Below are 27791 nucleotides of genomic sequence, written 5' to 3' on the forward strand. Positions count from 1 at the left end.
TTTTGCACTATGTTTCCAAATTTCTACTGAACTAAGCACTATGCTACTGATTCTGGACAATCCTGGAGAGGAAGCACGGCCTGTCTGCCATCTTACAGGCCAGTGCACAGTGTGGACACACATGGCAGAGCAGGCTCTGATGTATTTCAAAAAGGGACCAGAGCTTTACTGGCTTTATCTCACTGAACCAAACCAACAACCAGTAAATTAAGCTGTGGCAAAATTTGAAAAGAGAGGAGTATTCCTAGACTACAACTCCCCAAAACCTACATCTTCCAGTTCCAAAAGTTTATTTGAGCCATGTGAAATTCATTTACCACCATCAAAATTACAGTGTTGCAAGTAGTACTAAATTCTCACAAAAAGATGGATTTAAAAAAAATTAATCCACTACAGATGGGATTGTTTTAGTATTTGGCACTGTAAATGGAAATGAAGGAGAATACCAAGTCCTTGATAAACAGGAAAGAAAATAATGAAATATTAATATACTACACACAAATAGATATATATAGAGAAAAAAAATCCCAAAAAAACATGGCTGAGGTTTTCACTAATATTAATGAACCATCCAGAAAAGAAATAATGAGTATCACTCATCTGGCTTCCATGAAGGCAGGTTTGATTTACAGAATGAGTCAATGAGATGGTGGAAAACTATTAAAGTACATTAAAGACTGACTAAGGGTCAGGAAAAGCAGCATAAGATCAAGTTTTTAATTTATCCAGTGATCTGAACTGAACTATATAGTCTGACATAAAATTATTCTGTCAAAAGAAGAACCTTATAAAACAGAAGATGAAAATGTCCTTTTTTAAAATGACTGTTTGAAATAAAAAAAATTATTTCTTCTCCCTACCTTTTGCTAGATTAAAAGAGGCCACATTCTTAGAGAGAGTAGCTGAAATTATTGAATTGGTTTGGATATGACTTTGTAATAGATATTACTTTGATACGATGGTAATTTTTGAGCAAAGTGTTTGGTTGATGTAGATATCAAAACTATTTTATTTCCATTTTTGAGTAAAAATGAAGTTATTTGGACATTTTCTGTATTAGTAAGACTAATACAGAAAATGCAATATAATAATATAGTTATTAGCATAGAAAATACCTTAAAAAGTGAGAGAAGCAATTCCCCACAGCTAACCAGTACATTTGAACTATATGCCCTAGGAAACTCTGTTTTCCCTTCTCAGAGTATTAGGAATTCACCACAGATTATCAGGGAGATACCATGACTTCTGTGTGTCTGATGAGTCCCTTTCTGACAGCTGTTGGAGAATTCATTGTTAGTTCCCTGGATACCTGAATTAAAATTAACTCTCCTGCCTGTGATACTGCTGCTGATTAGGAACATTCCACCCTTTTTTCAGGCTGAATCAATTACAATATCATTATTTATTTAATATTTTCTTCCTCCACTAAATGCCCTGATCAGTGCATTGCATTCACACATCTTTTAATATTTTTCCCTAATTATTTCATACTCCTTGGGGCATCTTATCTACTCAACGTCCTACAAAGAGTGCTCTGCCACCTAAAGACCCAAATTTGCAATTTTCTTATAAACTGGCTATAAAGTGAAGTTGTTTGCACTGAGGGGGCCACTAAGCTTAAGTCTCAAGGACTGAACTTTGGACTGGCTGTACTTAAAAATCCTCTTTAATAGCTTCAACACACACACACACACAAAAACCCCGAAACAAACCAGAAGTGCATTAATGAAAGCAATATCAATATGAAGAAATTTCAGAGTACTAAAGAAATCATCTTGAGAGCTAGAATAACAAATGAAACAATTCAAATTACAAGGTCATATGCCTAAGAGTGCAGGAACAAGAATTTCTGTTGCATGCTGAAATCATCAGCTGAAATTATAAAGCAAAGAAAAACATGTTACTATTTGACCAGTAAGAGAGGCACCAGCATGTTCTAGTTACAAAGCAGTGATTAATCAGGAGAGGCATTTCCAATATGCACTCAGAAGACTGCAGGCTGCTGAAAAAGTCAGGGATAAAACCTCCTATGAAAGAGCACATATAGCTCTGACTACTCATATTTGCAGAAATTAATGCCCCTAAACAGAGGCAGAAAAAGGGTAGGAAATGGAAACCCTATCGTACTAAAAGAGACTAAAAGACTGCCTGGCTCACTTTCCCAAAATGAAGGCAGGAATAGAGGAATGTAAGGAATGGCACATCAGATGGTGAACATCACAAGGAAGAATTATCAAAGTTGAAGGACAGCATTGGTGAGATAACAAAAGTAGAACTTGCTGTGAATAAATTCAGGCTGGAAAGAGTGTGGTCCCAGTTCTTCAAGGGGGTGAGCTTCTGAAACAGCACCCTCATAAAAATAATAAGGATGATGGGGTTTAAGATGGAGCTTGGTAATGAATAAGATTGTATAATGTTACCTAGTACAGAAAAGAATTGAATTTGACACATGAAATATCCTACTGTCCTGTGTTCCTGTCACTTTTCCCAATTCCTCTGCAGCTAAGGTGCCAAAAAGTCTGCAGCCAGAAAGCTGCAGGAGTCTGGGGACACAGCTGCCTGTTGTTTTGGTGCTCACTTGAGAAGCGGCAACCATGTACATGGGGTTACACCAGGGCCACTGGTCTTCCCTATCATTTTTTTATGCTGCTCTTTTCTACTTCTTACTGTCCTGTTTCAGGGATGGAATAACATGAAACAAATCTCAAACGAAAGCATTTTTATGTGGGAGACCATATACACACTTCCACAGCATTTTCCATTACACTTTCTGTAGGCCTTGCACAATGGCTTGTTTCCGTTCCTTAATGCTGCTCTTTGAAGGGATAAAATGTTTTCAGAGCTATCCATAGCAGTACATAGGCTATTTCTTCTTGCAAGGCTGAAACTAATAGGAAATTTACCTGTGGGTATTCTGCTGTTCTTTTACATGAATAAAATATTTGTAATTGATTACAAATTTAAATCACATTCTTGGTGCTACTGTGAAGTTGCATTTCAAGCCCAAGAATTTGTTGTGAAGCTGAGAAAAAAACAACATATTTGGAATGATAAGAGTCATTCCAAAAATTAAAATGTAGCAGAAATGGCATTTTAAGATTTTCAGTATACTTGCTACTATTATATATCAGACTCTCATAACCACAGAGCAGTATGTATTATAATACACAGACCTATCACGGTCACAAAACAGATTATGGAGCAGCACAAACATATGAAAACCCAGTTCCTCAGAAGCCTTTCTAACACTCCAGGATGATCTAACCAACAAGATACTTTACATCTTTTAAGCAGAAGATCAAACATGTCACCAAAACCCACCTGTATTTTTAGTGGCCTCACTGAAAGTAAAGTCTTAGAGAAAATTAAAATTCTTATGCATTTATCTTGGTATGATGTAAGAGTCTTGCTGCTAGAGGCCATGTCCTCTGAGGTATTGAGCCCTGCCTGAGGAGTCTGTGAATTCTCATCTTTCATCTGGGCATATGAATGAATATTCCATGTTATGCCAAGGTCAATAGCCAGGATTGAAAGTGCTAACCTGGTTTACATTTTAATACTTAGAACACCACACCTGATTTGGTTCTCCTCACCCAGAGGTACAGAATCCACTGCCTCCTTGCAGAAGTGTGTCTGTGCACAGTCTGGAGACCCTTGTCCTTATCCTACAATTTTTTTTTTCTTCTTGATATGCATATTTACCCTTAGACAGCATCTAGCTCTTACCCTCATCTGCCACTTTGCAAGCTGTCAAATGACTATTCAAGCATTAAAAAAAAATGAAGGGTCTGTTAAGTTGTAAATTAAATGACAGTCTATAGCTGAAAATTAGCAGTAACGTGCCCAAAAGTTTATTGATTGCTAAGAAAAGGTGAATAACCCCCCCCTACAGCTGACTGTGTAATTACTGACCTTTAGAACCCCAGAGCTATTAATTTAAGAACAGATAGCAGTGAACTAGCAAACGAGTTATTTTGCAGCAGAACAGTGAAGGCACATATCAAGTTTTTGCATGTGTTCAGTGTGACCTTGAATAGTATTATTACATGCCTGTATTTTCCATTTTAATGCAGAATATAACCCAAGCTATATCTGGACATAAAATGCCTGTCAATTAGTTCAGAAAATCAGTGGGAAGGCACCCACAGACACTGTGGCCTTCCAGTAGTACATTTGAAGAACTCCATATCCTTCCAGAAAGGGTTCTAAATTACTGCTAAAGGCAGGAAAACTGTATTGCCAAGCTCAGCCACCTGGTACATGTCCTGCAAACATTTTATCTGTACTCCAGAGATGGAGATGTCCAGGAACAGGAGAACAGCAGACAGGAATTCAGCATCAGTACAGTGGCAGACACACAAACACAAAAAAAATTCCTCACCTTTCTTGATATTGCTACATTTAATCTGCTATAGACTATTGTACAATTCATAGAAACAGCAGCCTAAAGACTATTAACACAAATGCTCCAGCAATATTTAACTTTTCTCTTTTTCTTCTAAATAATAAGCACTTATTATAATGGAGAAATAACTGTCTTTTGACAAAGCAAACCATATTTTAAGAGCATTGGTCAGCTGGTGGAGTTTATAGTAAGAAAAATTTTAAAATATGTTAACTGGGAGTAATGGAAGAAAAAGGTATCTGACCTGGTACAGACGTCCTTCCATGAATAGTAGTTTCGCTGGGCAGGAGATCTTTTGAGTTGGAAGTGAATGGTGATTGTCTAAATGTGTCTTCAGAAAAGAAAGGGCTATAGGAAAAAAAACAAGATGCCTTTTTTAAAAGAAAACAGCAGTTAACAGAAGAAGAAGTAAATATTAATTTTGACCTCAACATCTTAATATTGCAAGAAATACCATCTTATTAAAGAAACAGTTTCACTTACAGAATTCATGCTGAAAAATAGGCAGACCGTGAAGCAGCATGCTTTGGTAAAATTGCATTTTGGAGTGAAAAGTGAGGACCTCACAAAAGGCTTTTAGCTACATTTCAACAACTCACATTTGCTATATCACAACACAATATGGATCATTAAAATTAACACTTCAAAAATTTACATTCCATTGTCATATCTAGAGAGGGCAATCAGGAAAGGTAAAAATTATTATTACTTAATAATCTGAAGCATAAGTAGTCATCTTTAAACTAGAACTTTCCAAATACTAGGTTAAGATGCTGCATAGTTCTATCCTGACATGGCCTTCCATGAATTCCATGCCTCCCTGAATTTGATTTTTAAAGCAGGAAACAATTAATAAACTGAATGTGTGTATCCCAAAGAGTACAAAAAATACCAGCTACATGATTCCAAAAAGAATATTTTAACTTTTAATTAACAGGCAGAAGAAAGTTAATTTCAATAGTGAAATGGCATCTCCAGCAAAGTATTTGCTTTCTGCTCAATTAAAGATCATAACAGAAATAAGAATACCTTGTTTGCAGTACAGAAAGACATCAGCAATAGGTACCTAAAAAATTCAAAATTGAAAACTACAGTCTTCTTGGAAAAATGCTTTCTAAGGGGATGTATTCTACCTGCGTGCAAAATATAAATTTCTTCTAAGCAAAGTAAGAATCACTTTAAATCTGATCTCTCCCAGACTGAGAATCCTTAACAGGCTGGTATACAGTGGGTGTTTTAAAGGCACAGAACAGGAGGCCAAACCTTTTCTGCAGCCTTTTCTTACCCAGGAATAAAATCCAAGAATCATTTCAGGATAAAGGACCTACTACGAGGCCTCACCAGGTGTTGCACAGTGGTTAGTCCAGACTCAAAGCATGTGCCAACTGCACCCAAGCTGACCTGACCAGTCCAGATACCCAAAGTTTCTGTCCAAAAGGCATCACTTGCTTGTGCTTTCCCTCATGCAGTTTTTCTGCAGAGAGTGAACAAGGTGTCCCCACCAAGTCACTTGCATTCTTAGTCACATCTCTTCTGCCTCAGGGAAACTTACTGGTAATTAGTTGACTTGACTGTGAAACACTTTTGGCAACCATGTTGTTTTACTTCCTTATTAAGATTTTTGGACACTATTCATTTTGTGCTGTTCCATATTTGACAGTTAATGGGATATTTTGGTATTTCTACAGAAGTTTGAACACAACCATAAGCAGTCAGCATTAGGCTGTGCTGGAGGGGAAGGTGTGAAGTTGCCCCAAACCTGAACAGTTTGGTGAATGCCAATAGCTGAACAATGCAGGATACTCCAGAAAACAAGTGAACAGGATAAACCAAAACAGCTCCAACACACATGTGCAAAACTTAACTTCTTCCAAGACTCACACTCCCACTCAGGGGTGACATAATACAAAACAGACTGACACAGTATAAAAATACGCCATGATTTATTGCAACATTCCTCTCACTGGTTTAATAATGATTTGAAAGAAAAACAGCAATAAATATGCTTTATTACTTTCGTAACTCTTCAAAATCTTGTAATCTTCTCAGGTTTTCATGTTGGCCTTCCTGCTTGGGTCTTAGATTCAGTCACTGGGATACTGCTCACTGCTGGCTCTAAGCAAAATAGATGGTGCAGGGCTTATCTATTTCAGGTTAGGCCATAGGTCATGAGCAGGTGCTGCTGAACGCCTCATCATGTCATATCCCAAGGATTTCCCTCTCCTTCATTGGCCTCTGGTGAATTACAGAACCATCCTTGCATACCTCTTTTCTGCCTTCCTCTCTAGAATGGCAGCAGTCTCTTCAGAGGAGGCCCTATTACTATTTCTATTTCAGCAGGTCTGTCCTCTGATTCCCAGTGCAAAATGTGGAGGGAGGCGCTTCTGCATCATAACAAGAAATTACACATTGTCCTCAATCACTGTGCAAAATCCTTTCTGATGAAGGCTAAGCTTTAGGATATTTTTTATTTTTCCTCTGGCTGCACTTTTCCAGTTTCATGGCTAAACAGTTCTCCAGATGAAAGAAACTTATCTTGGCATCTTATGCTGGCATACTCACTTCCAGATCACTCGCTTCTCCACTTTCTGTCTTCTCATCACAGATGGCAGGCTCTACCATCTCACTCAGCCACTGAACTGGGAGGAATCCTTGCCAGTTCTGGCTGCTTAAGCAAAGTCACATGGAAGTATATGCTGGCAAAGTCCAGCAATACTCACAGGAGGAACAGCAACAGATAGGGGACAGTTAGAAATGTTAATAAGGAATAAGACAGCAAAAAGTGCTTGTGTACCCATCTTGCTGGGGTTTGTTGACTTAAGCCTCACCAGTGACACTAAATCTTTGTGCTTCCCAGCTACTCACAGGTGGACAACACTGACCTTGGCTCTCTGCAGCTGTCAGCACATTTCACACAGCAATTGTGATTCAAATGCCTTTTTGTCATTACTCCAGATGTGGGTTGGTGAGCCAAACTGCAACACCACATGTTTTCTTAATGCAGTCCAAGTGCCTCTATCCTCCACTAGCTACTCCATCACATTCTATTTTTGAGAAGGCGTCATACCCTCACCAGTAAAGACTTCCAGCTGTTTGCGTGGTTTGGGGTGGACTGGTTGGGTTTTTTTTTGGCAAGGTTTTTCAAGTCAATCTGTTTGAACTCACAGGATTTAGTAGATTGACTCACTTCCCCTCTTAAGACGCTCTTCTCATTCATGTCTTCTTCTGCTGATAAATAGGCAAGATAAGAAAAGCACCCAGAGAAACTGAACCAGGCACTTAGCATTTCATGCCCTGATGAGTAGTAGCCACTGTAAGGACGTCTCAGTAAAGCTCAACACAAGTTTGACAACAGCCAACTGTGCTATCCTCTTAAAAGTTGGCAGCCAAAAGAAGGGCAAGTTATCATTGAACCGTCCTCAACCTTTCCAATTGGGATTATCTTTGATAGATCCAAAAGTAGCTCTGGATTCTCACACCAGTCCTGCTGGTAACATCATGAGACACTGAAATCTATTTTCAACTATTTGTCAGCCCATCCCTGCAGCACACCCTGTATGGTTAATGAGTAGTTGGACAATATGTGCATTTCTCTCTGTTTGTGTCTCAGGCTTATGCTTTTTAAGTAGCACAGAAAGGCTGTGCAGGCTGCATATCTGACAAATTCCCACGCTAGCAAATATGGGAAACATTCACTGTAACCAGAAGCCAAAAGCTCAATTGAATTATCTTCCAACTTGTAACATCAAGAAGTCCCTAATGTACATTTTCTGAGCTGGTCAGTTTATTAAAAACAAGTTATTTATTGCAGCTACCATGAATGAATTGGATAGGCCTAGAAATTTAAGTACAATGTGTTTCAGAGACCTTTTCTTTGCAATTGAAATGCTTTTCCATTCTGTCTGGGCAAAGTTGTTATAAGTTAGCATTGAGAACTTTTGTAAAGGGGTTGCAGAGGCAAGAAGCTCTTACTCTATCTTTGAATGAACTCTTCATCACTTCAGTGTTCTCAGCCTGCAACCCATCCACAACACTTAGGGAACTTTAAGGTAAGAAATAAATATATCCTTGCCAATTCCTGACTACTCCTCCTACCCTACCAAGGGCTCCTAAGTCTTTACCAATTCCAGATACCACTTACTGTATAAGAGCTTTATATCCTCCCATAGGGACACCTTGCTGCCCATGGATATATAAACACCTTGTGGGCTTGTTCGCAGCCATAGTACTGTAAAGTGCACATTTGTTTAACAGCACAGGCCGCAATAGGATCATGTTTTTAACTCCTACTTAATTTAAATTATTATAATAATATAACTGTAATCTTTAACACATTTTGTTAGCACTGTCTTACAGTCTGACTTTAAAAAACTCATCTCTAGAATGTATTAAGATGACAGAAATACTAAATTGAACATTTTCTAAAGAAATCTAGTTAGACAGAAAACAATCAAAATCACCTCTTCTTACATTGGTCCATGTCTTAAAACCCAGTTGGTCAGTCTGGTATTCCCTCAAGCACTGCATGTACTATGCAGTTTCTTTTAAGCTTCAATTTTTAGTGAAAAAAATAGAAAAAATAATCCTTAAAATGATGTTTGACTGCTTGATCAGAGAACAGACAAAAGCCTTTTGGGCCTTTTTGACTTATGAACCCTAAGCAATCAGATCTATAGTTGTAGCTTTTCAGATATGGGTTCCATTACTCATGGAAATATCTTACATTTGTACTATCAGGTCATTTTTGCAAGAAGAAGACAGGTTTGAGTTCACAAGGCAAAAGGAGGCAATGCTATTTAGTGCTATTAAAAGTGCAGTTTTGCAGGTAACCACAGCTGTACTTACCTGGCTGTAGTTCTGATCGTGTTATCTTTATTGTGGTTGTGCTCTTTGCTCACCTTTTCTGCAAAGGAACACACATGAGTTTTGTGATTAGTATATGCCACATATTCTCTATCAAATTTTATTCAGAGAATTATTTTAATGCTTTCAAGTAATAGCATAACCCAGGGTAATTTAGGGTGAATGGTTTCCAGCATTATTAGAGAATGGGCATGACTTTATTTAAATTAATACCCAACAAGTTTTTTCAGCTCCACATGTCAGCGTTAGAGCTCCATGCAGAGTGTGCAATACAAGTGTTCATTGAACCCACTGCTGGTCCCACTGCCTTTGGGTGACAGATGATATTCACCTTCTTTGCCAAGGGAAGTGGGCAATGCAGCCCCAGGAGAGCTGCATCCTGCAGCCACTGGCCACTTAGACCAGCTACTGCCATCTGCAGATTCCCCTCTACAGGGATCAAAGCAGTTGTCACAAATTATTTAATTAGCTTTCAAAAATACAGGAGCTGAACTCTGGCTTTTCCAACTCGGTTGAAATACTGCGAGACCTGGCTGCCACAGTGCTTTAAAAGTATATGCAGGCTATGGTGGACATTTGGCAAGGCCTCTGTGTTTCAAGTGTGAGTATTAGTTTTCAGCTCTGGTGATCTCACAGTTTCATAGAACTTTGGGGTTACACAAAAAAAATATCTGGTTTTGCTCTTTAACTTCAGCTATTGAGCAGTTTGCACTGGATTTACCTGATAGCTGGAAGAGCAGCTCAGATGCCATCTTCACTGATATGTCCTGGCTGAAGAGATTTCTCTCTGGGAGCACACGGCCCTCGGGTGCCTTCTGGATGTGCTCGCTGCTGTCCCGCCCCAATAAAGTGCTGTAGCCAACGCTGTGGCCGGCTTGGCTGGGTGACACCGAAGCCTGCGAGTCGTGGATGTCAACTTCCATCGGTTCTTCCTTTATCTTTACCATCTGGATTTCCTTGAAACTCTCAGCTGTAAATATGTATTAAAAAAATAATAAATAAAAAAGAATAAACAACTGCCATAATTATTTAATTAGGCAGTAATTTTTCAGAGTGCTCAAAGCAGAAATCACAATTACCAAGTTATAATTTGTGTACCGCATCCCTGCAAATGGGAAGGAAAGCAAGCAGCTGACAGCCTCAGTATTCTTCTGGCTGTTATAAATAGAAGCAAGCTCTTGAAAATAATTTTTCAAACTAGAAAGCAGAAAACAGTTGCATGTTTGCAAATATGAGAGTTACATCACTTTCTATGAATACTGTGTGTATGATGACACTAGCTTTGTTTCTATTTATTAAATGAAGTTGCAGCTCCACCCCAGCTCTCCTGAAGTGGCCACTGAAGGCCTCTTACAAACTCCAAATTACTCTGTTTCAGCAGAAGTACCAGCACTGACAGTCAGAAGTACCAGTATGGGGATAGGGGCAGAGGAAGAAACCTCATCTTCTCCTGTCTTTCTCTTTTATGGAAAATTCCAGGCAACCATGTGAAGAACCTGTTCATTACACCTGCACAAGCTTTCTAGATGAGAGGAATATTCTGAGGTTCATGCTTTTCTCAAGGCTGACAGATATTCCCTCATGCATTACAAGGTCCATTAACTTTAATGAACAGTTTTCTTAAGTCCATATCATCCCCTCCTTGCCTTCCTCTCCAGTGTCCCAGGTCTATAGCAAACAAAACCATAGTCTAGAAGCCAAGTTCTAGAAATCCCAGAGACAACATAAAAAAGGCAATATGTCTGGAGAACCAAGAATGTAAATACATGCATGACCAGAGTTAAATACCACAAGGAACATCCAGGTAACGAATCATTCCAACAAAATTTGTTTGCTCTGGTTTTCCCATCCTTTCTAACTCATGTGTGAGTGTGTCAGCTTTACAGATTTTATTCCAAGTGTGAAAGATTCAGGCCTTTCATTTTCAATTACCCAATATTACAATGGATCTCAGAGGCATCAAAACATGGTTTGGTTATCCCCAAAAATGCTTTCAACTTCCTCAGCTGGTTGGTGTCATGTTGTCCCCTTCATCAAAAGATGGACAGAATCCCTTTATCATGAAGGCATAAGCATTCTACCTAAAATTAAACAAATATGTTATCACCAAGTCCTCTTTCATTACCTTGGTTTTTGCCTCTCTCCACATTCCTGGAGTAGAGAAAGAGTAGCCTTACTTCCTACAGCTCTTAAAGAAAAAAAAAAAAAAAAAAATTGAAGCCAGGAGATAAATGCCACTTGGATATGTTCCAGGAACAATTTACATGAAGTGCTTTCAATCTTTTTTTATGACATTTCTTGACCTTTAAAAGACACATCTAAACATTGATAAAAATCTTTACCCTCTACTATCCACAGATACATCTCAGACTTCAGAATTTTTTATAGTGAATTCTCAGCTGAAGACTAGGTCAAAATATCATAATGCCTTTTTTTTGCCCTGTTAAGAAGATTTTTCTCTTTTTAAAATTTTGTTTAAAGCTTCCATTATTTTCTTATTATAAAACCACAGAACCTTGCATCTGTGTTAAAAAGTGTAAAAATACCATGCTGTGCATTGAAAGTGAACACAGAGCAGCAAAGGAATGCATCAGGTAACAGTGTCAAACAGTGTCAATCAAAAGCTCAGGTAACTCCACAAACAAATGAGTTCTTCAGATGTCTGACGGACTGGGCTCTGCATCCAGCTGCCAAATTTAGGTGTAGAGTCAAGCTGACCTTTGCCGCTCTCTCTGCTTTTAAAATATTCTTTCTATTTCTGTTCCTGCTCCACACAGTTTAGTTCCCTGTCCTGCAAATGCTTTTGTATCAGACAAACTGATAGGACCCCAACTAAGGCAAGAGTCAAGCAATACCAGTGACGTTCTCTCCCTCGCCATCAGCGAGCACTGCAATTGCCCTAACTACATCTACATATTTGATCATTTCCTCTGACCTTTATCTTTCCAGCTGCACCCTTTTGATCTGACAGAATGTCCCTGCCAAATGTGAATTCTGTCCTACTCTAAATCCCCAAAGCAAACACACAAAGAGAAGACTGAAGGAGGGCTTCTGATAACTTTACAAGAGATAATGAAAGGGAAACACAGTCAGTCTGTCCCACAAGCAGCAATCATAGGCATAAAACCCTGTTGTGCTAGGTCTTGTGCTGGCAAAACACTATAATTAAGGTTATGCCCATACCTGTCTCACCATATAGGCAGTCAAACTCCAGCTTCTTGCGAATTATTTTTCCTTCTGTGCTGTTCATTGTGGAGTAAGGTGATAGCCCTTATTTCTTTACATAGGTATCTCACATGGTTATAGCACAGCTAAAGTTTTTCAAGTCAAGTATAGGTACACAAAAAAGTCTCCTGCTTTAAATAACTCTATCATTTTGTCTTTGACTTTTATAAGAGACCTAGTAGGTGAGCTGGTTAAATAATCTGTAATGCATCAGAATATGAAGTTAGTATATGAGAGTCAGGTTTTTTTCTTCAGGTCAGATTTCTATAATAGTACAGCAAACTCTATGGGCTAAAGAGACTCAAATAGCTCAGATGTATCCAAGACCATGATCTCCAAAACACAGTCTGCTATTCATTCAAAACTAACCTGGGTGAGGCTCATAATAACAGCACAGCAGTGCTGAGACACTTCATAGGGCAAAAGATGAACTAAATCACCCAATATGTCTTTTTCTGCTATTAACTTTGTGATACAGAAACACCTTAACAAAATAACAGGAAACTATTTTATACATAGATGTACTTTATCAAGGCACAGAGATGGCTGTAAAGAAGGCCATCAGAGCAGTGTGACTTTTAATCATCTTATCTACAAAAGCCTTAATGAATGTCATCCTAGACAATTTTCCACATCAGATATGAAAAATAGAGTGCTGGACAGGCTCATTCCAAGAGGAAGCAATTTCTTCCACAGTTTTCAGGTTCTCAGGCATTCCAGATGCAAGGAATCACAAAGTAGTGATACTTGCTGAAAAGCCCCTCCAAACCTAAACCAGCAGAAATGTTGAACAATTCTTGTGCTGAGTAAAGCCTAAAAGCCCTAACATCTCAGGGTACAACATTTATCCCTGAAGGCCTGACAGTGTCACCTCTATAACATGCAGCAGTACTTCCAGAATTTAGTCTCAGACAGCACATTCTACAGTCTAGAACAGAGGCTGGCAAGTTCTAGAAAGACATTATTCAAACTCTCTGGAAGTTGGGACTATCACAATCCAGGTCCAATTGAGCACAAGTCAGCAAACTGCCCTTGTGGCACCCAAGGCCAACCCTATTATGGGCCCCATTATCAGATCTGCAGCCATCAAACAGAGGAAGGGATTCTTATCCTCTATTCTGCACTTATGAGGCTGCATTTAGGGTATTGTGCCCTATCTGGGGCTCCCCAGTACAGGACAGCCACTGACATCCCCAGAGCATGTTCACTGGAAGGCAACTGAGGTTGTCAGAGTACTGCTGCAAGACAGAAGAGGAGATCAGCTGTGAGAACTGGGTTTGTTCAGCCTCAAGAAAACAACACTAAAGGGACACTTTATTGCTGTCAACAGCTCTCTAAGGAATAAAGGGAAGGTTCAGAGAAGCTCAAGTCAGATTTCTCTCATAAATGCACAGTGATCGTATGAGTCAACAGACAAGATGGAACATGGGGAATTCTGTTTAGAAATACAATAAAAAGAATTCCCATCAGGATGGGGAAATGCTGACAAACATTGCTGAGAGAGGTTAGGTTCTCCATCTCTGAACACATTCTAAACCTGGTAAAACCCTCAGCAGCCTGCCTGGCTTGACCATCTCTGAGCAAAGGTCTGCAATAGATGACCCTGGAGTTCCCCTCTAAACAAAATTATTTCATAAACCTTCAGCACTAGGCCAGCTGCAGGTTCATCTTGCAGAACTTTCAAAAGGAAGGTAAGACTTGTTCTAATGCAGCATTAGTATTTTTTCTTAATGTCCACTCTGAACTTCCCAAACTGTAGCTGGCAGCTGTTCCCCCTTCTTTTACCATCTGCCAGGAGGGAGAACAGTTTAACTCCACTGCTTTTCTAAGTTTCCTTCAAGTAGGTGCAGGCTGCAATTAGATTGGCCTTTTGTTCCCCTGTGCCAAGCTGAACAGGCTCAGCTCCCCCAGTGCCTTGCAGCACATGGAAGCCATGATCTGATGGACCTGATCAGAAGGCTGGAACACTTTCCCTGTGGAGACAGGCTGAGAGAGCTGTGGTTGCTCAGCCTGGAGAGGGGAAGGCTCCAGGGAGACCTTACAGCAGCCTTGTGAGAGAGGTGAGGACAGGCTGTTTAGCCTGTTGTAATATAATAAGAGACAGTGGTTTTAACCCAAAAGAAGGTAGATTCAGACTATATATAAGGGAAGAATTTTTTACAATATGAGTGTTGAAACATGGGAACAGGTCGTCCAGAGAGGTGGTAAATGGTCCATCCCTGGAAACGTTCAAGGTCAGGTAGGATAGGGCTCTGAGGAACCTGATCTTGATGAAGATGTCCCTGCTCATTGCTGAGGGGTTGGACTGGATGACCTTTAAAGGTCCCTTCTGTCCCAGACCATTCTGTGATTCCATGCAGCACTCACATGCTCTGGAGGGGACACTGAACGTACCCTTCCTAATGCAGCACACTGCTTTTCCTATTGAGATAGAAGTCAAGAAAAGGGATAGATTTAAGTCAAGAAAAGGGATAGATTTCATAAAAAAACACAAGTCATGCAGTAAATATTGCTTTGGCTGACACAACAGCTGTCCAATAACTTTGCATTGCCAAAAGCAAATGAATACTTGTTAAATCATTCCTATTTCTTCCCACCATTTTACTTAAAACTTCACCCTAAACTTCACACTAAAACTTCACTACTAAAATTTGAAGTTGCTCATATTTGCTGAAATGCCCATCAGCTTTACAAATCAACTTTATGAATCAATCTAGAGAAGAAAGCCTTTCCCATATGTCTCATAAATTGGACTGATGTACCAGTCTCCACAATGAAGCAGACAGGGGTAAATAGTGGGTCAACTTGTACCAACTTCAAAAGCTTTCAGCATGGAGAATCAGGCATTTTGTTATGCTAATTGTTCTGATTTGCTAGAAATAAACATGCCCTAAAACAGCTTAAATAAAACCTCAGAGGTAGGGAACAGTTGGCAAGCCCTGAAGGTTTTGCTACAGAGACACAACAAGGAACATCTGACGTTCCCTAGGGCACTGTGCTTGATGCTTTATTTTGCTAGTATTTTTTTCAAACTGCTGTTTTATATAAGACTATGTCAATGAATCAATGTAACAGGATCCTGCATTAAAAAAATATCATGAAGTGGCTCATTTATTAAAGTGGAACATTTGAACTCCCATGTTACAGAATTTTGCAGCTACAAGCTGCTTCACAGAAATGTGATCCAAGGGGAAAAAAATGGAACAAATTAAAGCCATAGACTAATTAGAGTTGTGACAGACATCAGCTGCCCCTTCCATTTAAATGGTAGGAACATGGTGCTTACCTGCAAGACCCTACTTGAAGAACCTGGTTAAAATAAAAAACCAAAACCAGAAAAAGCCCCAACAAAACCCACTTGGCTAGTGGCAGGGTTTAATCTGGGAATGTGACTTGCCATGGTTTGCCATTACTCTACTTCCCACAAAGAAAAAGTCTTATTTTGGATAATACACTTCCCCATTTACGTTCTGGGCTCCTACAGAAGCCCCAAAGAACAAAAGATTTCCCTGTACTTTCCCTTCTCTGCCCAATATCCCTTTCGAAGCAGGGATGAAAGCCTTGACCACTCTCCTGCAATCAATCCAGGTGCAGGGACTCTCACAAGGTACCAGCAGCAGGGATCTCCAGAGACAGCAGCCTAACTTCACATGGGCACTTCCCAGAGCAGTCCACAATGTTGTGGAAAATAAATATGCAGTAAGATTAGTTCTGACCTTTACTTTATGCTAGAATTGTACTATCATTCTTTTCTCCTTATTTCATTATTTTGAAATAGTTGTTCTAATCCATGTGATTTCAATTAAATGTATGATACAGTGTCAAAAAAAATAACAACAAGGCATGAAATACAAAATTGCCATAAACACTTTTAAGTGGGTAAAGGCTTAATCAAAAAAATGCCAAAACCTCCATCACACTTCTCCCCTGTAATAACCAGTTGTTCCAAAAGAGGAACTATCATATAATTAGCTGGTAATAAATGGAGTTGATCAGGAATGCTTTTGGACTCAGTTGTAGGTAGGACCTCACTTTGTGTGCTGAGGTCATGAAGTAAGTCTGCACTAACTGCATGTATTGATAACCAAAATTAAGACACTTTGGTGGTACTGGTGTATTACAAGAAATCACTGAGGATTGAAGAACAAAAAATCCAAAGGAACCAAAGAGTACAAATGTGATGCACCTGCTTGGGCTGACCAGGAGATGTACAATACATGGGAAACTGACCCACAGAAAAAAGAAAGGAAGAAAACAACCTGAGTTACATGCAAAATGAACATATTTCAAAAATAAGATACATGTGAAATAAAGGTAAATGTGATTCAGAAAACATTTCTAAGGAAGGCAAGGACATGCTAATGTCCCTGGGTAAAACATTACTTAAAAAGTGCTAGCACCTGGGATAGATTTTATACTCTTCCACCTATACACTCATTTTTAGACAAGAAGACAAAACATTATATGCTTCTGAAAGCTAATACATGCCCCAAACATATCAGCAGCATGACAATTTCAGCAGAAAATGAGTTTTTCATCTCTAACATTAGCATGTAAATGCAAATATTTATTTTTAATTTCAGTCTCCTCTGAAACGCACCTTTCAATTTACAAGACTGAGTGTATAAAGCTGACCAGGAATCATTGAGGGCACCACTTAATTAAACATTTTGAGCAATAAATTAGCTTTTCCATGAAAGAGAACTGGTAAAAATGTAAAAAACAGGTGTATTTGAAACACATTACTCCCATTTCTTCTAACTGATTTTCTACAATATTTTATGGGAATTTAAAATCTTTCAGGGATGGCACCCTTCCAAACAGAGATGAGAGCAATTTGCCCCACTCCACTATCTCTTCAAATCTATTTGCTAACCACTGGACCTAGTCTCAGTCAAGACTCAGCAATGGACAGAATTCCCAGCTCACCTTTGTGCACTCATATATACCACAGTGGTAGTTTTATTTTCTTCTGTAGAATGGAGGTTGAAAATCTGCTCAAACTCTACCTGTTAACTCCCAAACACTGTTTCTTTCAAATGGGCATTTGATTTATTCTGAAATAGCAGTTTGATTGTTAGAAAGTTTTGTCCTGGCCGTTTGGGTGGAAGTGGGTTCTGCCCAGACACGCCCAAGAGACCTGAGCCCTCTGAGCCTGGATAATCCTTTGGAAGAGGTGTGAGTAGGTATCAAGTCTAGGAACCATGAGATAGGACACCTGAATCCCAAGGAACATGGGAGAGAAAGAACTGGTGTAAAAAGTCAAATTCCAAAGTAATGTGTGAGAAAAGGGCTTGATCCCAAACTCTAGTCATGTTGCTAGAAGCAAGTGTCCAAAGAGCCCTTCAGCTTGAAGGAGAGAGTCTTGTCTTGTAGAATTAAAATGGCTGTTATAAATGAAAATTTGTCTAGCCAAATTAATATGAAAAAATAAAATATTTATTTTGCAATCAAATTCTATCTAGCCAGCCACAAGGAAAGAACAGAGCTGAGCCCGGGGCGGCCCTGGGTGTGCAACAAGGAGTCAGCCTCAGCAGAGGTTTTCCTCCATGCCTACATACCTCTATCTTGGCACAAGTGGTTTTTATAGGAAAAATTCTGCCTGAGGCCAAGATTTCAGCAATCAGTCTTTTCTTCTATTCAGAGTTTATATGTTAATAAGATTTTCTTTTTTTTGGTGATGAGGGAGAACAATTCAGTGTTTGGAGTTTGTTGAATCCCTTGATGAAATTTACGGGAATTCGGGAACGCTGTATTCACATGTATCTGCCTGAGGATTTCCATGACATCCATCTCGGGTCATTCACACGATGATCAGCACCTGGGGTTCCCGTATCTCTCCAGGCATGGCCCATCTCCTGGGGAGCTGTACCTTCTTACTTGTAAATCAGTTTCCAATATACACCTGGTCTCGCCTGCGAGGGTGGGAGGAATCCTAATATAAACGTGTATACTCTAACAAATATTCAATATCACATATACAATATTAGAAATGGCGCGAATTATATCTACTACACATAACAGCTGTGTGTGATTTTCTCTTGTCTCTTTCCACCTGCTTCTACAATAGCAGCTAACAAATGTTCTGTTAATGTTCTACTACAAGAAAATACATTTTTTCTTCTAACTTTTCCTAGGTCTAGAGTAATTTCTGAGTAGCTGACAAATGGAGGCTGACAATGGGCTGGGATTTGGAGTAAACCTACCTTACAATATGCACTAGACCAAATCACGCTCTGGGGTAGAAGTGCTTTCCACTACCCTACACAGCTAAGAACTGACAACACAGCACCTCTGTTTGGGAAAAAAGATTTCCCAGTGAAAAATATAAACCGGTTTATCTTTCATATAGAAGGAAACAGCAAGATCTATGCCAAAATCCTGAGTGGCTCCCACCGATGAAGCTGCAACAATCAGTAGTATTCTTGCTTAGAGGATAACAGCAGCATGTATGTCATGAATGCAGGAAGATCAACACTGCTATGTTGGAAATTCCCTCCTGAATTTGTATGTGATACAGTTTTTGGTGATTAGTATAATGCAGAAGAAAGTGAAAAGAACAAAGCAAGAACACAATCCATTCGGTCCTTACCTAGCATAGAGAGAATCTGTAAGGGCTTGATTTAAACCCAATTATAAAATATCAGATCTAACAAGGGCACTTGACTGAGGAATTCCCACAGAGAATAAAACATCAAGACAGACTCGTTCTATTTTTTTTTTCTTTCCAGTACCATGACAAAGGAGGAAGCTTGTTCTTGTTTTCCTTTTAATTTCAAGAGGTGGCTTAGGAAAAAGTGTGGATGCCTCATCCCTAGAAGTGTTCAAGGCCACATTGGATGAGGCTCTGAGCAGTATCTTCTCGTGGAAGATGTTCCTGCCCATGGCAGGGGGGTTGGAACCAGATGATTGTTCTCTACAGCTCCCTGAAAGGAGGTTGTAGCTGGGGAAGTCTCTTCTCCCAAGCAACCATAAACAGGACAAGAGGAAATGGCCTCAAGTTGCACCAGGGGAGGTTCAGGCTTGACATCAGGAATTGTTTCACAGAAAAGTTTGCCAAGCATTGGAACAGGCTACCCAGGGAGGTGGTGAAGCCACCATCCCTGGAAGTGTTCAAGAAAAGACTGGATGTGGCACTCAGTGCTGTGGCCCAGGACAAGGTGACGATCAGTCAGAGGCTGGAGTGAATGACCTTGGTGGTCTTTTCCAGTCTAAATTATTCTGTCATCTTTAACATCCCCTGATGCCTTGAGAGGCTACCTAGAACAGATACTAAACCTTGTTAAAGGAACAAAGTAGGTGTTTGTTAAAAAGGCCTTCAAAGCATACACCGTGGGCAGTACAAGAGCCTGGATGAGGCTACACCCAAGATGATGATGGGTCATGAGTTTTCACACTTTTATAAATTTACATTTACATCTCAGGGTTAAATGTCCAATTATAGCTTCAGGTTATGAAGTCCCACCCTCCCAGATTGCTCTCCTCAATCTGTTGTGTTTACACTTTTTGGGCCTGAAGCTGCAATGGTGTCCTTGGTTCTAGGGCTGGAAAAGGATTGTTTTGCCTAACTAAACTCTGAGGAGAACTTGATAACACCTCATATGAAGTTCAGAGTTAATGCAGTACAGAATCTGGAAAATATGAAAGCTAAAACTTAAAGCAGCACCTTCTATGATTCTATGAAGTGACTTAATTTTTAAGCCACCAAAACCACGCTGCAAAATTACTTACAGTAGGCTGTGAAGCCAACATTGATATGCGAGTATTCTACCAGATAAGGTAAAGATTCAAAGAAACCCAAATAAACCACTAAAGAGGCTAATCATTTTAAGATTTTCCTCTTGTAGTTGTCCTACATTAAACTGTATCTCAGTGTTTTCCTCTCTAGTTTCTGCCTTAGGTGGTAATTCAGGGGAGTGCAAGTTGAAAACTTGTGAAAAGCTGGGTGTAACCCCACCCCATGGCTGATGCGGGAATACTGATGGCAGCAACACTGACTCTGTAAATCCAAATCACTCTTCACATCCTAACTATGGATTAGCCAAAAAGACCACTGTCAGCAAAAACTGCTCAGTCCCTAAGAGCTTGTAAGAGAAGTGTCACACTGGTGTATTTCTTACTACAGCCTTTAAAGCCTGGGAGATCCCAACACAAGCTGAAGACTTGACCAAGGTTTAATACAAACTGGATTTCTCTCATATAAACAGGTATTTTAAGACACAAATATTCTAACATAATAGGCAGCAATAGAACTATTTAAACACAGCCTGCCAGTGCTGAACTCCAGACTGACAATCCAGAACCCTCATGTCTCTGAAGTACTCCACAAAACATTAAATTACAGAGCTCTTTGTTCATAAATATAGTTATGTAAATTTATATGCACCAAGAAAAATAGTCACAACTTAGCATTCATTAGGCTGCAAAGTTTTGTTACCAAAACACCTCACTCAAACCAGTTACCAGCAGCAACTGTGAATTACACCAATAACCAAGTGTTTTGTATTTGGGAGTCTGAGAAAAAATCTGGAAACTGGTGCTCTGGTCAGCCTTTGTACTTGGGAAACACTGTGCACCACTAACATGGAAGGCTTTCTTCAAATTCTTCTGCAAATTAAAATGTGGAGGCATGAACAGGAGTGAATTAATTGCATGTTTTATGGGGGAGATCCCAGTCAGCTCAAGTCTTTCAGATAGAAGTTTGAGTTCAAATTCACAGCTGACAGTGTCCTACAGTTTCACTTAGGTTTGACAGGGATGTCAGAAGTTACTAAACCTGTAAGCATTCCCACCAGCACTTGTTGCATGACTTTGGCACAATTAAAAAAGTAAGTCTTTCCAGTTTTGGAGAAGACATAAAATCGATCAGATCCAGTTCAGGTGCAGATGCACAAAACCCAGCCTGCCAGACCAACTTTCATGTCCTGGTCCTAAAAATTGGTCTGTTAGACGTTCAAAGCCATTTCATCATTCACTTAACTTGATCCCAGTGGGAAGAATTCAACCTTTTTACTTTCTCTTAAACCTTGATTCTGAAACGTAGACGAATCATAATCAGCAGAACATACATTTTAATTGACTCACTCCAGCTTTAACCTTGCCTATGTGTGTACACTGTCTACTTGTCTGGCAGAAGAATCTATCACTGAGGCAATGTAAGCAAGTTCAAGTGGTCTTGCTAAATGCAGAAAGCTGGCTCAGTTTACACATTTTTTTAACAGTATATATTGTAATTTTAAGTACAATATATTGTCAGAAAAAATAAAAGCTTTAGAAGTCATATTTTATAAAGATATGTCAGGTACAGTAAAGTACAAAAATGTTCTTACAATGTTAATGAAGAGACACCTGTGAATAAATTAATATTAACATGGTTTTGTACATTTAAGAAATTATAGCACCTAAAAGCTATCAGGCATCATCCTTTTGACTTATTCCATAGTCATTAATTTGAAAATCAGAGTAGAGATAAATAGATAGTGTGGCTACAGACCAAACAGATGTTTCATGTACGTGACACTTCATAGACAGGCCTTTTCAATTGCTCCTTGGCTTGCTGGTAAAGCTGAACCTACCTTCTTGCAAGGTAACCCTGCCAACATATAAAAAAAAAAAAATAAAAAAAAAAATTCAATATTATGAAATGAAATATCTACCTGAGAGTTTCATGAGTAGCTCAGATGCTGCCTTGACTGACACATCCTGCCTCATCACATTTGTCTGTGCTTCTTGTGGCTTGAGTTTCTCTTCAGGGACATTTGGAGCTGAGGCTTCAGGCTCTTGGCTGAACACATAGCTGGGCTGAGACACGGCTGAACTTCCAGCTTCTTCATCCTTAGGCTCCTCTTTCAGTTTAAAATTAGGAGTCAAGGGCTCTTTTTGATTTGCAGCTGTTAAGAGAAGGAAAGAAGTGAGACTTAGTGTAATACATAATCCTAGAACAGCTAGTAAGAGGAAGAAACCATAACCTGAGAAATGCTAGAGCAGGTACAGGCAGCAGACACATCAAATTGTGCTCAAACATGCTTCAAGGGACAAACTTCTGCACCTTTTCTACAAAGGAGCAGTTTTGAAACACAGCAACTGCATGTGCTGAAGCTCAGGAGAACATTCTCTCACTGGTATCCCCCTACTCCTCCTGAAAGCTCTTCCCTAGTCATTGGTTTGTAGGTTTTCTACTGGCTTGGTGGAAGTTTAAAACATCATTTCACATAAAAGCAAATTTGGCAAAGCCCATGGGTATAACATACTAAGGTTTTAATTAATGAAAGAGAGTCAAGATATGAAGGAGGAAGAAAGAAAACCTAAGAGGGGAGTAAAAGAGAAAAGATAGCAAATTCTTCAATCCTAAAAGTTGCTGTATTAAGTAGAGACCTAAGGGATTATCAGAAGACAGCTCTGCACTGTTCCAAGTTCTATATACGTAAAAAGAAAGAAAGTTTAAAATATGCCTTTCAAATACTCCTCCTTAGCAGCTGTACAGCCTCAGAGGAGGGTAAGGAGACTTTGGGAAGCTGCTGAAGATCTACACACTGAGCAATGCTGCTCTTGAAGGGTCTTTCCGATACCCCTTGACAGCAGCAGAACCTCTGCACGGTGTTTGGTTAAAAGGATAACACCAGAACAGCTCCTAAACAATACTTCCAAGCCCAGCCAACATAAATTCATGGGCAGAAGCATGACAAGCAGAAAGCTAATGAATTTGCACTATTTTTCAAGTAAATATTCTAATATTTTTTTAATTTAACCATGAAGAGATACTTCTTTCCCTGTCTCTTCACAACCTTTTCTTGGCCAAAATATCATTCTAAATTCCCAGTAACACATAGCAGATGACTTGTTGAGTGCCTTTAACTTTGGCAAGTTTACATTTTTCCCACATCTCTACACTTCTGTCTCCACAAACACAGAAGACAGAGCACTGTGCCTGACAAAATCTGGCAACATTTACCTGCTTAAACCCTTGGTCTACTCTCTCCTCCAATTCAGCTTCTTACCTACTCTCAGTCTCCTCACTTTTTTTGACTTATTACCTCAGACACACTCCTTCTCAGCAACTCTCCCAAAACCTCTAAAGAACTTGAATTCCTTCATCCTACCAGAGACCTGAACTCCAAAATATGAGGTACAATTGCCATCTCTATCAGAATCAGACACTTACATTTGCAACTTGGAGCCTTTGTTCATTTCCACACAGGTCAAATTTTTCATGTTTGTCTTTGGGGGTGTGCCAATGATTTTTAAAGCTACTGCATTACTCGATAAACAACACATCTTTTCAATCTATATTTCAGAGTTATTTGATTTTCCTCCTTGTTGCTTGGCAAGCCATTACAAAAGCAACGTGCACATACATATTAGTTCTAGTCACTTCAAAAATTACCTTACCTTATATCTGGAATTTTTAACATGACCTATAGGCACATTTAGCAGCACTAGGAATTGCTTTTGCATTTTTTACTTTTTTTTAAAGAAGAGCAAAAGCAGAACTATGAAACATTAAAACATGCTTTAAACCATAAAAATACAAGTTAGAGTTCTCAAGTCACTGTTAACTTTACTAAGATACTAACAAAAAAATTCCATCCGTCTTCTTTATCCTGGCCACAGTCTATTCTGGGGTTTGACCTGGGGTGATGAATGGTCACAAAAACAAAGAGACCCAAACCTTCTCTGCTGAATTACCTTCTGCTGTCCTTTGCTTTTAAAACATTCCACTCCAGCTGCTATGCTGGTATGAAAAATACCTCCACCAGGATCTGAGTGCAACTGAGAGAGAGCAGTCTGCATGAGTTTCAGAGAACACTGGGGAAAAGAAAAGGTCTTTTGAATTTATTCATTTCAAAAAGGTATTAATTCAAATTTGTCCCAGAAAATAAAGGAAGCATGAGTCTGAGTGAAGAGGAAAAGATGACCCACTGAGAACAACCATTAACCTGTGGACCTAGCCTTGTCTCTACCATGAACCAGGGCAGAAAATGAGCCAGGTAGAGCAAGCACTACAGGCTGGGTGAGCCTACACTCTTCCACCATTTAAAATAGAGGTGATATTAGACTTGCATAGATCAGTGTAAGTTTGCAACCATATGCCATGGCAAAAACATCCATAAACAAACAGAATGCAACAGAATTCATAGAATATCACAGACTAACGCAAGGTACTTATTACAAGAGTTAGGTGCAATGGTATGCAGTGGCAGACACTTATTGCATTATCTTACCACAAGAAAAAGGATCAAAAGGAATGATTTTGGAAGAAATTAGCATTTTTATTTTAATCCTCTTATCACCAAGGCAAAAGTTAGCAGCCAATTTGACCCAGTCCCAGGGCAGGTGTAGCCTCTGTGCTCTTCATCCCAGGGTAACCTCAAACCCTACTAAGATGAAGACAAGTTCTAATAGGTCAGAGGAGACCCAAGATCCACCAAGGGAAGTTTAAGTTGGATGTCAGGAAGAATTTCTTCCAGAAAGAGTGATCAGACATTGGAATGGGCTGCCCAGGGAGGTGGTGGAATCACTGTCCCTGGAGGTGTTTAGGGAAAGACTGGATGTTACACTCAGCACTGTGGCCTGGTTGACAAGGGGGTGTTTGGTCATGGATTGGACTCAATGATCTCAGAGGTCTTTTCCAGCCTGATTGACCCCATGAGGTGATAGATCCAGAATGAATCAAGTTTCCCTCTTTTCCTTTGTACACCTTTTCCTTTCTGTCCCTACCCCACATGTCCCTCCTGCAGTGACAGCACGTGCTGCCAGGAGCCACTGCCTCCTCACTCTTCTGAGCCATCATCCAGGGTAACAATGGTAAACAAAACCACGTTGATAACAAATCTACCAGCACAACATCAGACATCATCTAAATTATCTCTTCATGAGATATGTGTCCTCTGTGTGTTTATTATACTTCACCAATGAGAAAAATAAAACAAAGTCAGGGTGCCCCAACAAAGTGGAAGCCCTGAAGGTGTGCCTTAGGCAGTATTACATGAAGGAAAAGAAACCCAGACTGTTCTTACCCTTGTCACTGCTTCTGCCTCTACCTGCTTTGTTTTGGACAGAAGAGGGAATGAAGAAATTAGGAAAGAAGTAGAGTCTTATTTCTTTAATTAACTGACAGCACATTCCTTGAACTGATGATGTTTTCTAAAAACCATTTAAATTCTAGATTAATCACAAAATTAGAAGAGTTATTAGTCTCATTTTTCTTCCCTCAGCAAAAAAAAAATAAAACCAGACAACTACTGGGTCAGTTTCAAGCCAATTGCTACTATTAATATGACTTTTACTCTTTCTTGAAATACATAAAAGCAGATTCTAATGTAAATTAAGCTCAAAACACAAGGGCAAATAAAAAAGGGCAAGCTGTCTCATTTATCAGATCCGTGCATTAAATTCAGAGGGGGGAAAAGCCCCACAATACAAAAAAGACTCCTAAACAACAAAAGTCCCCACCACTCTTGTCCCTGTCCCATCTTGGATCCACAACTATGGACAAAATTGCTAACACATGGGGAATAGCAAGTGTGATGCATCCACTAGTCATTTAAGGGAAAACAATAAACAGATGTAAGAAAAAAACATTACAAATAAGGGAAATAAAAGTTTGCCATGGCCAGTTTTTAAAAATCCCATGAGTGAGGAATCTTTAGAAAAAATTAGAACTAGACCAAAATTAAAAAGAATATGTTGAATATTATTAATGACAGAATTATTACTCCCCAGAAGGAAAAGTATCTTCTATCTACATACAAAAATAGATACACACACATATCCTAATTTGTATTTAATTGACATTCATTCTGAACAGCAGTGAGAACAGAATGAAGGATGTGTTGTCTGCAGACTGAATAAAAAAACCCCAGCAATTTAATTTTGAAATATACAATGAGGAAACAAAACAAACCCACATAGCAAATGAAACCAACAGGCAGGAATCTCTCAAGCACGGTGGATAATGCTCCATTTGTTCCATTCCATATCCAGAAAAAACACAGATCAAAGAAACTTCCAGACTGCTGATTTTTATCTTCCTGGCAACTGGAACCATTTGAGCCATTTGGCAAAAGTAGATGATGAAAGTTATAACGCTTTCCTGAAACTGCCAAATGCCACAAGAAAAGCTTTGGGCATCTGCCACTAATCTGCAACACTCAGTAGAAGCTGCTAACTCCATCAGTCCACTTAAGAGGATTTCTAAATGCTCAAAATGTTTATAACTGAATGAGGAAAAATGGGCTGATTACTTCCAAGCCAAGCTCAATGTTACAAGTCATAATTAGCAAGAAGCTGGTCACTGCTCCATCTGTCTGAGGGAAAAACATGAAGGAAAAAACAGAATCCACAACAAAAATTCTGCCACAAAAAAGGCCATGAGAAACAGCATCCATAGAGTCTGGGTTGAAAGGAGCTGTGATGAAGCTCTGAGCTGCGGAGGTTAAAATGAACCAAGGGCCTTTGACAGATCAGTTCTGCCGTATTTGGGGGACACAGTCCCATGACCGTGGGCATCACATCACCCTGAAGGCAGCTGTGGTCAATAAACGGTGTGACTTGGGTCATCTACTGTTTTTTTTCTAGCAGTTGAAATGTCCAGGTAGGAATTGGCATTCTGCATGGTGAACATGGCTTGTATTTTATGACATTCAAGAACTAGGAAAGAGGCACAAACGCTGCAGAAGCAGCCCCCAGTCAGCTAATTGCTTTGTGAGAAAAATCTATGGTATTGGAACCTGTTGGAGAACCTCCAGACTAAAATCCAATTGGGCTGATAAATTATTTTAAACACAGAGGCTGTATACACTGTAAGTAGCCCAAAAGGAGAAATACTGTTCTTCTGGCAGGATATTCTAGCTGGTCTATCATTTCCTTTTAGTGCCTTTACCCTGGAGTATTAATATGTCCCAGAGCACTTCATGCACTACCTAACCCTTCTAGGAATTCTCAGTCAATTACACCTGAATTTTAAAGCTCTCTACTCTGCCCTAACTAACCTATAGGACTATAAGGGACAGAATGGGCATTACCAATGAAAAAGCTGCTCCTGACTCAAGGGTGCTCAGCATTACATTTCTTTTTATCAAAGCAGTGCAATGGCAGAATAGACAATCACAAATACAATGATGCCATGACTTGACACCCTTGGGCTTCAGGACATCACTTAAAATAGTAGGTCTTCCAAACCATATTGCCTAAGTACATTAAAAACTGCAAGCATAGGTTAAGAAAGGCCAGCTAAGTAAACTGATCTTTAGAGCTGCTCTGTGTTTAGAAAGCTGGAGTCAAACACAATGAGACATAG

General features: G+C 39.4%; 1 protein-coding gene across 3 annotated transcripts in view; it reads right to left on the minus strand.

Annotated features, from left to right (window-relative positions):
* The window catches only part of ZNF827 (zinc finger protein 827), a 100324-nt gene that overhangs the window by 27403 nt on the left and 45130 nt on the right, over positions 1–27791 (minus strand). For all 3 annotated transcript variants that reach the window (XR_004148241.2, XM_031504685.2, XM_031504686.2), the window contains 4 exons: positions 22150–22383; positions 9990–10238; positions 9251–9308; positions 4650–4753 (listed from right to left, as the gene is read on the minus strand). Coding sequence is in view for 2 of the 3 variants with exons in the window: in XM_031504685.2 (XP_031360545.2) it covers positions 4650–4753; positions 9251–9308; positions 9990–10238; positions 22150–22383 (645 nt within the window). In the remaining variant the exon portion in view is untranslated. The remainder of the gene's footprint in view (positions 1–4649; positions 4754–9250; positions 9309–9989; positions 10239–22149; positions 22384–27791) is intronic.

This window comes from Lonchura striata, chromosome 4 (assembly GCF_046129695.1).
Source record: "Lonchura striata isolate bLonStr1 chromosome 4, bLonStr1.mat, whole genome shotgun sequence".
Classification (NCBI taxonomy): domain Eukaryota; kingdom Metazoa; phylum Chordata; class Aves; order Passeriformes; family Estrildidae; genus Lonchura; species Lonchura striata.